General features: G+C 36.7%; 1 protein-coding gene across 1 annotated transcript in view; it reads right to left on the bottom strand.

Moving 5' to 3' along the window:
• Window positions 1–1,768: 1,768 nt before the first annotated feature.
• erbb4a (erb-b2 receptor tyrosine kinase 4a) overlaps window positions 1,769–15,007 on the bottom strand; it is a 185,134-nt gene continuing 171,895 nt past the window's right edge. The window contains exons 21-27 of the mRNA XM_084104152.1: window positions 10,765–10,920; window positions 10,368–10,443; window positions 9,985–10,131; window positions 8,539–8,636; window positions 8,249–8,419; window positions 7,141–7,441; window positions 1,769–4,753 (exon numbers count right to left, since the gene is read on the bottom strand). Coding sequence (XP_083960278.1) covers window positions 3,900–4,753; window positions 7,141–7,441; window positions 8,249–8,419; window positions 8,539–8,636; window positions 9,985–10,131; window positions 10,368–10,443; window positions 10,765–10,920 — 1,803 coding nt within the window. The 3' untranslated portion in view covers window positions 1,769–3,899. The remainder of the gene's footprint in view (window positions 4,754–7,140; window positions 7,442–8,248; window positions 8,420–8,538; window positions 8,637–9,984; window positions 10,132–10,367; window positions 10,444–10,764; window positions 10,921–15,007) is intronic.

Below are 15,007 nucleotides of genomic sequence, written 5' to 3' on the forward strand. Positions count from 1 at the left end.
TGTATGATTTTTTAACTATTTATTTGTATTATTTGTAACTATTTATTCGTGGGTTGCCAGTTTGAAGACACGCAACAGGACCGAGTGCAACTGACAATGAAAGCCAAGGAGATTTACAGACTGTAAGTTGATGAGTTGATTTATCCACGTTGTAATATGCTCTCGTTCATAGAGATATTTAGATGGATATCAAGGCTTTTTAGGTTATGTGGAATCTGCAATCTCTGACCCAGTTTGTTTGCCCGTTTCCAAGGCTGTAATACGCTGTGTTTCCTGCCAACTGGCATCCAGGGGTGTTGAAATACTATTGGGTGAACTGGCAGTGGGCGAGATCACACAGACCAAAACGAAAACCGACTGACAACATGTAACATGTAAAATAATAAGTAAAATAACTGGCTGTAGAAGTGTTTTTCAGAGAAACAAGTATGTGAACTTAGCATATTTCATAAAACATATTATGGTATTTGTATGCTGTAGTAGAGTACAAAAGTTACATACAGCACCTTTAAATACTCTACTAGTAAATCTGTCCTTTTTCATTTTAATAAATTAGTTGAAAATCTGTCCTTTTCCATTCAAATAACTTACTGCAGTTGTAATAAAAATTATTCAACCCCCGTTTCGCATGCCAGAACTCCAAGACGTACACCACTACTGACCCAAAAGCACAAGTAAAGTCAACTCCACTTTGCTCAAAATCATATAAATAAGCAACAGAAGTTTTGGGATTTTGTTCTGTGGAGTGATGAAACAAAACTGGATCTGTTCTGCCCTATGGATCAGCGGTATGTTTGGAGGAAGAAGAATGAAGCATATGCTGAAAAGAACACTCTGTCTACAGTTAAACATGTTGGGGCTCAGTGATGCTCTGGGGCTGCTTTACATCCTCTGACACCGGAAACCTGCAGCGTGTGGAAGGTAAGATGGGTTCACTGAAGTATCAGGAAATCCTAGAAAATGTAATGCCTTCAGTGAGGAAGCTGAAGCTTAGGCGTCATTTGATCTTCCAACAGGACAATGATCCCAAGCATCCCTCTAATTCCACCAAAGCTTGGTTGTAGAAGATGTCCTGGAAGATTTCACAGTGGCCATCACAGTCATCTGACTTGAACCCCATACATAATCTCTGGTGGGATTTGAAGAAGGCGATTGCAGCATGCAAACCCAAGAATATTACTGAACTGGAGGCCATTGCTCATGAGGAACAGGCTCAGATTCCTCAGAAACACTGCCAGAAGCTGGTGTCTGGTTCTACATCTCGTTTGCAGCAGGTCATAACAGCAAAAAGCTGTTCTACTAAGTACTAAAGATGCTTGCCATGAAGGGGGTGAATAATTTTGAGACTGCAGAAGTCATTAAAAGTTGCATTTTCAGTTGAATTTGGGGAAACCACTTGAAACTTTTGTTGTGTTGAGCAATTTCAATTACTTTTGTTTGATTTGTTCATTGCAAACAGCTGAAAGTCTACATTTTACCAATAAACCTGATTTGCAATGAGGGTTGAATCATTTCAATTACAACTGTATATATCAATTAAAACAATAGTAACTTAAAAATAAAACAAAAAGAAAGGTGTCTGAAACAATAAAGAATCTCAAAAACTGGTGGTTGGCAATATTCAGTCTGATGTCATTACAGTACTTGTTTGTAAAGGTAAGTTCAGACATGTTGATCGATTACACCTGAAAAGTGTGATGAACAAAGTGGTGATTGTACATTGCAACAACAAAATACCCTCATGTCACACTCTGGAAACTTATGAATATGTTCAAAATTTCAAACAAGAGCTTTATTGTGTCATTCCATCAAATAGAATTACAACAGGGATGAGATGCATCTTTTGCAAACAAAAACAAACAAAACAAAATACAAGGCAAAGGAAAAAACAAAACAAAAGCCAAACAAGCCATCTCCCATGGCTGTTCAGTCGAAAGCAAATCAAAGTCTCATAATATCAGCATGGTACGTTTAGGACCAAATTTGCACAGTCACAACTTCTTATTTGCTATGACACTCTGACATAAGTAATGACAAATGTCCATCACAGTTTATAAAACATATGAACAGTTTCTCCCTGGCCACAATACGGTCACACTCTCACTGAGAGCAGGATACAGTTCAGACAAAAGTATTTTCTGTCACAGTACATTGAAAAATTCTCCATTGGAGATCAGTAGTTTATTTGAGTTTGTATCATGCCCTCCATTATCTGTAATATTGCCTTCTAGATAGAATACATCAATCTTGCCGTTAAATTCATGAATTGATTAATTAAATACAACAACATATTTTCAATACATGGTTCCCAGTGAGTCTATTTGCACATGGATGGCTCAGTAATGAATGTTCAAATTGGTTTCACATATGTACAGCAATTGAAGATTGAATGGGCATGTCCATCGGTGCTTTTGTGCCACTGAGGAAGGCACTTATTTCCCGTTAGCTCAAGAAGCGGTATGTGAGCCCCATGTGCTCTTTCTCTGCCTGTATCAGATTTGTTAGTTCTTATATACGAGTACAAAATTGGGGGACATGGGCAAAAACTTTAAAAAACATGAAGAGCATCACTGAAAATAAACAGTCTCCAACCAGTGTAGTCCATTAATAAATCCACAACGGTAAAAGAGAATGCATCATTTTACAATCCACAACGTTGTCTCATTCACATAAAAGAGTTACCCCAGTTATCTTGTAGGCGCTCCTAGATACGTGTCCGTTAGTTTAAAACAGAAGAGAAAATAGCTTACGGCATCAACAGCAACAATACAGGATGGTCAGAACGTGGTCAATAAAGACAGTTGGTTTAAACTCACGACACCAGAAATAAACTGTCCGTTTCCTTTGATAAAACCACAAGAGCAAGTGTTTTTTCTTACCATCGGGGACTCTACCATCATGTCAAGCTGGACACCAGTTTCCACAAAGTCACTGTGAACTTCATAACTGTAGGAGAATCAGTCAGAGGTGAAAATTAAAGGGACAGTTCAACCAAAAATGTAAATTCTGTCATCATTTACAGTTTCATGTCATTCCAAACCCATAAGTATTCCGTTCATCTTCAAAACACAAATGCATATATTTTTATGAAACCTGAGAGATTTCTATCCCTCCGTTGAAAGTCCATTGCACCAACTGACTCTTCAATCAAGCAGTTACCTGTAAATCCAATCTCCAAAAGAGACACGATCGTTTTATATGATTTAATTTATTATTGTATTCACATAAACAATGATCCATGCACATACATAGAGCCCATCATATACGGTAAATGGAATGTCTTTATAAACTTTTCATTCACTCTTTATGAAGTTTTGGTGTACACTGAAAGAAGTGAAATGACTGTGTAATTTATTTTGTTAAGAAAAAAAAAAAATCATGGTTTTGTTCAGTTTAGCTAAAATCAAAAAACAATTCCCATAGAAAAATAAATAAAAGAAACTATTTTGCTTAAATAGTATGTTTGCTTGAGTGTTGATGTGCAAAACACATTTGCTGACTGCAGACATTATTGTGGGTTTATTGGAGTATTTTTATTTTAGTGCAATGGACTTTCAATGGAAGGACAGAAATCTCTCAGGTGTTTTTCAAAGATGTCTTTGGGTTTGAGCGACATGAGGGTGAGCAAATGGTGACAATTAAAATTGTTGGTGAACTATCCCTTTAAGGGATATCCATCTCGATACATTCTGATTTGTTGGAATGGAAAAGATGGAATAGCTTTTGGAATAGTTTAGAGGCACTTTGGTTGGTCGGTTTTCCTTTTAAAGTCCAGTAAGTCTCCTTCCTGAATTCTTCTGACAGAAACACTGATGGTAGGAGTTTTCCTGTACTTCAGTAATTCCAATTTAACATATGGTGCTGGTAGAAGAATCTGGCCCTCCATAACGACTGTGACGTTACACTACCGTATTCCTGTGCCGGTACGGTGGAGGTGGCAGAACTGGTCTCTTGTTAAACTCAGAAAGATACTCAGGGTTGTCAGCCACAGCGATGCGACTTCGGATGCTATGCCTATAGAGGTGTTTGCCTTTGTACACTTGCGTTGGGTCTTGAGGGTTTTGTTGGGTCACCTTGGGCGGTAGACTATGCTGCCAGTAGTCAGGATTATCAAAATTCTTCTTCGACTTCCTGTCGACCATTACAGTCCCAGTATGACCCGTTTGAAGCATGTTACCTGGGTAGACAAGGTGGCCGGGAAGGCCGGATACACTTTTACTTGTGACTGCAGATTTCACCACTTGAGCCGGATGGGTAGAATGGATGGACTGACTTGCCAGACAAGGTTGGATCTGTTGGCTGACGATGGAGATTTGGGTTAATAAGGAAGGATTGCCAGACATGCTGGAGGAATTGGATTCGACACCGTGCGGCGAATGGGAATGCTGGCCATTTTGGCTCATTGATGTCGTGTGGGGGGGCTGAACAGGTGGAACGGCGAAATGAACATGTGTTCCCTGGCCATGGTGATGGGCTTTCCCAGTTTGTGTGGAGAGGATAACGTGGCTGCTTGCGGTGTTGGCTGCTGTGGTCATCTGTAGTGGGATGGAAGATCCATTTTTTCTCATAATCTCCTGGTTCATCCCACTAGTGTTGTTGTATGTGTTGAGGTAAAGGGGTTCGTTGATATACTCATCCTCACCCTTGGATTTCCTATCAGGGGTGCTGTGGTAACCCGGGTTGTCCAGTGCATTAATATTTCCATTTTTCCGTTGATTTACAAAAGGATTCTCCTCGACAGGACTAAGATGGTCTGTAGATTAAAAAAAAAAATTAAAAACTACAATTTAAAAAGCATGATAAAAGCTACATACCGAATAAAGAATCATTGCCATTTGCCACAAATAATTACCAAAGTAGTATACTCTAGATTTACAATAGTATACACCAGTGTTATTTTTACAGTCATGTTTCACATTACTTATTGTAATGACACTAACTGGGTAATAACTAGGTATTAACCCTGAACCTAGCCCTAAACCTTAACTTAACCCATGTAGTTACCTTATGTTACTGTATTACCTTATATTACTTATAGTACTTTTGTGGGTGAGTACACATACTGCAACTTTTTTTTGTATTATTTATATACTATTATATTATTTATTAATGTTTTGAATTTGCTTATTTTTAATTTATTTTATTAGTAATTTTGTTATGTGCTTGTTAATTTTGTTTCCGTTATTGTTCATATTTAGCTTAATTTGTAGTATAATATAATATTGAATAGTATAATTTAGTATTTTAATAATTGTAGTAATTTTTGCCACGGCAAACTATTTTTTTTATGTTTAAGTTTGTAATTGTTGTTTACTTCAGCTTTATTGCAATTAATGAACATTTTTTTAATAGTTTTAGTTAACAACACTGATATAAACCTGTCATACTGTTTACATGCACGAGCACATTCCAATATCAATCAGAAATATGTAAGATCAATTTTTACTTAATTTTAGGGAGTCATGTAAACAAATTAGCCAGATTAAGCCAATTGTCCAGCTTCCGGAAATCTAAATAATATATACATTATGTTTGTATTAATCCGTGTCTTGGGTCATGTAAAACACCTAATTCAACATAAATCACCTGTAACTGAGTAACTTGCAATACATGTAACACAGTGCATGTACAAACAAAGACAATTCTGAGTGAGATTATATACAGAACTATTAAAGAAATGTGTTTTTGGAGAAAAGAGGAGACTCAAAACATTTTACAAATGATAAAAGGAACATTGTGGCCTACATTTGTACGAGTCTCAAGACCTACATTTTACAGTTCATTGCACTCTTGTGAGTTATTGTTGAGAAAATGAATGCGAATTAATGAGTTGATTAAATTACTGTTCGCATAATAAAAATGCAGCATAATAAATGAATGAGCGACCGTCTCTAGTATTTCCAGAAGAGAACATCCGTTTTAGTTTATTCTGAAAATGCTGATCACACATGCACAGGAATATTCCAAAGATGTGGAGCATGTGAACATCTTCAGAATAAAGGCTTAAACAGAACATAAAACTTTATTGAAAATGATGAAAATACGGTCACCAAAGTAGCGACACTACCTACTTAGCCACAGTTTTCGGTAGCTGTTTTTAGCTTTAGCAGTAAAAAGCTGGTGTACTCCAACAGCAGTGTAGCATGGCCACAAGCTATTTATTGATTTTCTTCACTGATGTTTTTGTCATATTGTATTGCACATTTCAAATCTACAATCTCTAGAGTAACATTACTGAACTGATATCTTCAGACAATGCATTTCAATTAAACTAAAGCTTGTTTTTAGCTTTGTTAGCTGTATTTAATGTAAAAATGTGCAAATAAGAAAAACATACTTAGAAACTTCACTGTTTTTACCATTGATAATAATAATAAATGTTTCTTGAGCACCAAATTATCATGTTAGAATGATTTCTAAGGATCCTTTGACGCTGGAGACTGGAGTAATGATGCTGAAAATTCAACTTTGCCTCACAGAAATAAATTATACTTTAATTATATTAAAATAAAAACATTCATTTTGAATTGTAATAATATTTCACAATATTACTGTTTTGCTCAAATAAATGCAGCCTTGGTGAGCATATAAGAGACTTCTTTCAAAACAAATCTTACTGACCCCAAAATCTTGAACTTTAATTCTGTCCTCTTAAACAGCTTCAGCTATAATTAGTTGCTTTGTGTTAGTAACATATTGCCTCCTGGCTGTAGTTTAACTACTGATACTAGCATAAAAACATTTTTTTTTTTTTTAAAGTGAGTGGCCAACTTGTAGTTAACCACCCACAATTCATTGGCACTCTTCAGTTTGAGGTGAAGGATGAGACCATTAACTGCTGCCAACATTTGTAATGGAGGAACTCAGAATCTATTGATTTATCATCCTACTCAACCCACCACACTGGATTAATGTTTTACTCCAGACACCCTTTTATTTTAAACCATCTTAGGTTGAAATGGAACGACTGCGATATTATTGACTAGAGATTGTGTAATAAAAGACTTTCAGAGGTGATTTACACCAAACTAATTCATGTATACCCAGAAGCGTCATGCACATGCCCCCTCATATTTTTGAGGATCCAAGTGGATTTTGAATGCAACTCCTCAAAAAGACATCAAATATTTTTGCTTTTACCTGAGGCTGACTTGTTCATAGGGCTCATGTAACCATCTTCATTAGTGGTCTTTGGACCCCTCTCTCCAAAAAAGACAGTTGGGTCTGCACTGTAGCGCTGGCTGTCACAGTCGTCTCCTGAGCCAGACATGGGCTGTTTCTTCAAGCTCCCATTACAGTGTTGTTCCTCAAGCACATCGAGACCCGCACATTGTGTGCTTACAGGGATGAAGACGGCACTCGCTGAACCAGAAGGGTCATGGGAACAAGCTCCCATCCCGTCTTCTGGGCTAAGAACTTTGTCACGACACCTCAGTTGCGTCTATATGAGGGTACACAAATAAAGAAAGATCATTCTCCTGCTTCTATGCTTCATGCAATCATTCCTCTACAGGTCCACTTTATGTTTTCCATCTGCACAACTGTGTTCCCATTAGCAAAGATGTTCAGCTAAACAACTTCCTTAAAACAGTAAATAAATATTTTTACAAAATAAAATAACTGTTTTCTATTTATTTTTTATACTTTATTACTGAACATTCAGCAGCCATCCTTAGTTTGATGCTCAAAAAAAAAAAAAAAAACATTTCTCATTATTATCAACGTTAATACATTAATGCGGGAATAGTGATACTCTACCATTCAAGGGTTTGAGGTAAGTAAGATTTAAGGAAACAGTACACTTTATATAGCAAGGAGTCAATGACACATTTAATTGATCAAAATTGACAGTAAAGCCATTTATAATATTACAAAAGATTTATATATAAAAATGCTGTTCTTTTGAACTTTTTGAAAATGTATAACGATTTCAACAAAAATGTTGAATTGTTCATACTTGAGCACCAATAATAATTGAATATAATTGTACTGTATTTTAATAAACAGCCTTTTTGAGCGTAAGATTCAAAAAAACATCTTAACTAATCCAAACTTTGTGTACATTTAAATGGAAAAAGAGAAAGTAAAACAACCATTCAAAGACTTCACCTTTTAAAACATTAACTTTTGCATTATCCATATCCATTTGGCAGATTCCTTTATCCAAAGTGACTTACACTTCATGCCAGGTACACATTTGATCAGTTAACTGGAAGAACTGGAAAAAGAAGCAAAGAGCTGTTCTTACCCTACTGGTATCCATCGGTGGTCTTGACGTGTAAGAAGAGGTAGAGATATTGAAGGTCTGAGGAACCAAGTACTCCTCAGCGTCCATCAGGTCATCCAGCTCCTCCTCATCTAGAAGACTCTGGAAGAACTTACTGTGGTTGGGGCTGGGCAGCTTCATGCGATCGTCCCCCTGAGAGGAGAAATGACACCATCACTCTCTGCGGTCACCTTGAGTTTAACGGGTGGTGTATAGGACAAAAGTATTGATTTTCAAGGTGAGATGTAATACAAAAATAACCGTATTCTCACCTGTATGACGAGGTATCTCTGAGGGTCCCGTGCCATGCGGCTGAACTCTGCAGCGAGTTCCTTAAACCGAGGCCGACTATCAGCATCAATCATCCAGCCTGGAGGTCAAGACAGAAAAAAAACGCAGTAGTAACTACATTTGTCAAATACACATTTTATGGACACTGCAATAAATAAAATGCATAAAAAGACAGATAGAGAATCCAAACAAAGCATGCATAAATAAATATATGTGACCCTGGACCACAAAACCAGTCAATTTTTTTTAATTGATATGTATACATCATCTGAAAGCTGAATAAATAAACTTTCGGTTCGTTATGATAGTACAATATTTGTCTGAGATTTAACTATTTGAAAATCTGGAATCTGAGGGTGCAAACAAATCGAAACCTTGAGAAAATCGCCTTTAAAATTGTCCATTTATGTTGGCGATAGTGCTGCATTCACCCACAAAAATAAATGTTTTATATATTTACGATAGGAAATTTACTAAATATCTTGATGGAACATGATCTTTACTTAATATCCTAATGATTTTTGGCATAAAAGAAAAATCGATAATTCTGACCCATACAATGTATTGTTGGCTATTGCCACAAATATACCCGTGCGACTTGTGACTGGTTTTGTGATCCAGGGTCACATATGGATACACAAACAAATAAATCAATATTTTTTCTAAAACAAAAAACAAAAAAACAAATTCAAATGTAGAGACAGTCAGATACTGTAGATGACAGACAGACAGATAGAGTCACAATGAGTTAGAAATTGCCTCCAAATTACTGAACTTCTTACAGTTCTATTATGTCTCTGTCAGGAAGTAACATGCCCTCACCTTGCAGAAGCCTGCTCCTTATTTCCTCCCAATTAATTTCCCTTCACTTCTCACACTCAAACACATTAACCAAATGAGCAGCAATTACTCACGCAATCACACCACGTTTCATCTCCATCAATATTTCGCATTTCATTGTCCGTGGGGTTACAGATGTCACAGCACGTAGAATCACAAACAACAGCTTACAGTCGAAATGTAATTAGAATTAATGGGTTCAATCCGCGTCTCATTTCATCTCTTTGTGTTTATCTGATTGAGCCAGCTGAGAAACCCCACCGCTCATCCAGCTGCTCATTTCCATAGTCCACACGACTGTCTGGCCAAACATGGCGAGCGGATGGGCTAAAATACATGTGTGTGCATGTTCTTAATAAAATATCATATTAGTATACAAATACAATGTGGGAAAATCATGTTAAAACTTTTTTGTGAAAATGAAAGTTCTTTGTAGTACCTTACATTATCATTCAAAAACTAGGGTAATGAAAATGAATGTGATAATCATTTCAATGTACCATTACTGAACTTAATTGTATGTGTGCTAGTGCGTTTCTGTAAGATTTGAGCTAATGATCACATTCAGGGTTCTACACAACACTCACATTTCACCATCACCATGTAGACGTCTATGGTGCAGATGGGCGGCTGGGGCAAACGCTCGCCCTTCTCCAGGATATCTGGAATCTCACGTGTGGAAATCCCATCATAGGGCTTTCCTCCGAACGTCATCAGCTCCCAGATAGTCACCCCTGAATGACAATATATAAGTTAACACATCACATTTTGTATAGAGATAGTGTACAGTACAGTATATAGACAGTATATATACAGCATGTATTTGAAATAGAAATCATGTGACATTAAACATGTCTTTACTGTCACTTTTGATCTTTTTAATGCATCTTTGCTGAATGAAATTATAACAGTAATTTCTTCAAAAAGAATGCAAGAATGCAAACTAGGACACTGTAAGTGTTTTACTCACCATAACTCCATACATCGCTCTGGTGTGTGAACTTCCTGTAATGTATGCACTCTAAAGCCATCCACTTGATGGGCATCTGCATAAGAGAAAATTATAATCAGGATGTAATAATCTGGAAATATACAGTAATGCAATCATGTTTAATTAAAAACATGCATGAAGTTCTAAAAGAAAAAAAGACCAGTCCAATTTGGACAGAAACAGCACTGCAATATGATTAGAAATGAGAAATACAATCAAGCAACTACCATTCTCATTGATTAATGAAGTTTTTTTGTTCAACCCACCATATATAAATTACAAAATCATATAAAAATGAGTTCAATGGAACTGTTCACAACTGTTAAAGTTTTATGAGTTTGTCAGAACCAGTGTGTCTCAGGTTCTTAACACTGACCTTGCCTCCATCGGAATTATACTCCTTTTCATCAGCATCAAGCAGTCGAGCAAGTCCAAAATCAGTGATCTTGATGTGGTTTGGAGATTTGACCAGGACGTTACGGGCCGCGAGGTCTCTGTGCACCAGCCGCCTCTCCTCCAGGAACATCATACCCTGCCGAAAAGAATATCTGAGTGCTTCTTTCCAAACACACAATGATTATCATAAATACAACTATAAGTAATTCAATTCAGAACAGTGGAGGTCTGTTATAATTTACCCACTAAAAACGGCGGCATTTTAAAGTCAGCATGAAATTCTTTTTTTTTTTTTTTTTGAGTGTTTATTTATAAATGATTTATTCATGCACCAAAGAAAAAAGAAAAAAAAGAAAAAAAAAAATTAAATTAATGTCTCTCATATAATCTTTAATCAAAATATCATCTCCCTATAGCAGCGACATCTCTTCTCTAATAACGTGTTTACTGGCGTGAGGGCGGGACAACCTGACACTCACATGAGATCGACCAATAGCAAACCACAACCCTCAAACCATCCAATCAATTCCCATCCTATTTAGTTATTTATTTATTTATTTTCCAAAAAAGCCATTTCACTCGAATGTACATCACAATAAGGAAGAAAAAAAGATCCAAAATTCCATTTATTGCTGAATTTAATACCTAAAATTACTGTCGTGAAAGTTACTGTATTGATCGTGAGAAATAGATGAAAACAAGATGATGAAAAAGGCTTACTGCTAATAAATTACCTAACCAAAACATGTTTTCAAGGGTTCAACGCCTTGCTCTGTGTTTAATCCAGTACAACAGAGCATATTTTTTCCGATCTTTCCAAAGATCATTCAATGTTTGTACCCAAACGGTGACTGAAAACCACACAGCAGTGTTGTTTCAACACAAACTTTTCCATTTTTAAAGAAAAATCTATACCAACAACATTGTGCAGTTATGAGAACAAACTGACATGTTTGAGAATTCTGAAGCGAGTAATTGTCCCTGCAAGTTGTGTTTCTTTTGCCGCTCATCTTTACTCTGAAACAGATTGAATGGCACAGTTATAAAAATTGCTTTCATTTCAGTCAGTGATATTTTGCAACAAAGAAAAGTGCAAAAAGATACCCTAAAGGACAACCAAAACATTTCAAGGGTGCACTTTAGGTATATGAGGAAAGGACTGGTCTGATTTTTTCCAATGTTTTTATTGTGAATTCAACATTCAATAGAAGACAACAGTGACCGGCGGGCTGTGTCAAAACAGTAACTGTCTGAAACATTCTCAAAATTAGTTTGACAGAAGCAACAGAAAAGCAGAACCAAGAACATTGTGTTAAAATAAATGTTTTTGTCCTGAAACTTTTTGACATTACAGACAAATGTGAGAATTAAACAGGAGCAGAAGACTGATACTGAGAGAGTGAACTAATATATCTCGATCTCAATCTCTCTCTATCTCTCTCTCTCTCTCTCACACACACACACACACACACACACACACACACACACACGTTGTGTTCATGTTTTATGGGGACATTCCATAGACATAATGATTTTTATACTGTACAAACTGTGTATTCTGTCCCCGTACACTAACCCTACCCATCACAGAAAACTTTCTGCATTTTTACATTTTCAAAAAACATAACTTAGTATGATTTATATGCTGTTTTCCTCATGGGGAGCAAAAATTTAGGTTTTACCAGGACACACACACACACACACACACACACACACACCGAGGCCACAATGTGAAATGTAATGCAAAAACCTATTCCCAAGTGACATTTTTTATTACATTTATCTGTGTACAACCTAAAAGGTTGACATAAAAAGTATCAGGAAATTAAATGTCATAGACACATCAAGGTACTAATATGAAGTTAATTAATACATATACATTTTTCAACCTTGTTTAGAAAGAAATATGTTAAGTGAACACTAGTGTTCAAAAGTTTTGGGTTGGGAAGTCTTTTTAAAGGAGCCGTATGTAAGATTGTGGCCAAAACTGGTACTGCAATCACTTTCAAATTACTGTAGAGCAGTGTATCCCCTCCCCCTCCCCCCTGACTCCAGGTTGCCAGATAGGCTGCAGGATCCAGCACGAACGTTTGTAGCTGCAGCTGTGGAAACTAGAGCTGAGCTGGCAACCCGGATGCCGAAACACTACTGACTTCGTGATTGGTAGATAGGTGGAGGGTGGCGCTTCAGGCCAAAACACAACATGACAACATCAACATCAGTTGAGGGCTGCAACTTCACTTTTTAATTGACAATATCCTGGCCGGACTACTGTTGTCAGTGATATAAGTATTTGAAATGAACATGATTTCTTAATGTCTAGTGACATATCAGGGCCATTTTATGATTAATTGAAATACATTTCTTACATACAGCTCCTTTAATGTATTTCAAAGAAGTCTCTTATGCTCACCAAGGCTACATTTATCTGATCAAAAATACATTAAACGTAAACAGTAATATTGTGAAATAGTATTACAATTTAAAATAATCATTTTCTTTTTAAATATATTTTAAAATGTAATGTATTCCAATGATGGCAAAGCTGAATTTTCAGCATCATTACTCCAGCCTTCAGTGTCACATGATCCTTCAGAAATATGCTGATTTGCTGCTCAAGAAACATTTCTTATTATTATCAATCTTGAACAATGTAAAATGTGTTACTGTCACTTTAGATCAATCTAATGCTCCCTCACTGAATTAACTTCACAGTTTTTCTTGATTGCTTAAACACTATAACCAGGATTTTGAACAAAAATTTCAAAACCATAACGCCATTTATCAAAAAGCACATCCATTTCCCTAAACTATAAACTCTATTCCCCTGTTTTGACACATGAGTCAGATTTGTTGAACTGTCAAGGCAAAACTCTACACACAAATCTCTTCATTTCTCATTGCCTACACCATGTTGTAATTTAGAAAGCACTATAGCATTCAATATTGTTTTCAAATATAGGAGGAGGAGGAGGAGGAGTAGATGGGATTGGAGGAAGAGGAGGAGGAGGAGGAAGAGGAGGAGGAGGAGGAAGGTGAAGGGCAAGGGCAAGGAGACAAGGTGCCACTCTAGTTGCCCATGTTTTTGTCCATGGTATGACTATAGCCGCGTTTCCACCGCAGGAACTTTCCCCAGGAACTAGGAACTTTGGGCTGGTACTCGATGTGTTTACACCGCAGGAACCAGGGTCTAAATGAAGTTCCGGGTAAATATTTCCCCCTCCGATAGTCCCTGCTCACGAGGTAGTACTTTTTCAAAGTTCAGGAACTTTCAGGGGTGGGACTTGTGCGCTGCACAAGCTGATTGGTTGTGTTCACGCCGCATTTTGGTTGGATGACGCCACGCAGCATTTTATTTATTTTTAACCTAAAAAATCTATTGCGGTTCGTGTCGTGGCTTCATGCAGTAAGAGTTGTCTGTCTGCAAATATGGAATTTAATAAAAAAAACTGGTGGACTGGCGACAAGTTTCAGGCTTTATTAAGGGTATTTGTGGAAGAGGAAACTTTCTGCGCGTTCGTCCCAGCCATCTCACGGTCAATGTCCGCAATAGCTGATAACATACAAATTTTATATCTAACGTTAGCATTACGAGCTTACTGAACACGCTTTATCAGTGCACGTCTCTTTTCTGCCACAGCTTTTATTATTACAGTTTTTCTCGATTGTTTACACACATTTTCTGGTACTTGAGACACAATGACCACAACATGTAACTCATTCACCAACCCCCTGAACCAATTCCTCTAAACTACAAGCACAATTCCTGCTTTACACTCAAATTGCACTTCTAAAACACACCTTTTTCAAAACACTACACACAATTCTCTGCTTTTGGCACAATTTTCATGCAGAAAATCTCTTGTTTTCACAAGGAAAACACTGCCATTCAAATATGCACACTGACTCATCACATGGGCTAACACCCGTCACACAGTTTTACAATTAGCAATCAGAGCTTTAGCATAAAAGGGCAACAGGTCAGCTCTTCAATGGAGCAATGGATGCCAACATTGGATTTTTCTTTTTTTACTGTAACTGTATACAGTAAATTCTTCTGTTGTTTTGTATGTAGACCACTGTATGTACAACTTTGTGTTGGTTGGGATGTACACTGTGTACATTGTTTTTGTGGGAAAAATAAAATATATTTGTTACCGTTTATTTGTGTGTTCTGAGTATAAAAACAATATTCTCAAATATTTTACAACACACTTATATAT

This window comes from Abramis brama (assembly GCF_963993115.1).
Source record: "Abramis brama genome assembly, chromosome: 2".
In the NCBI taxonomy this organism is placed as follows: domain Eukaryota; kingdom Metazoa; phylum Chordata; class Actinopteri; order Cypriniformes; family Leuciscidae; genus Abramis; species Abramis brama.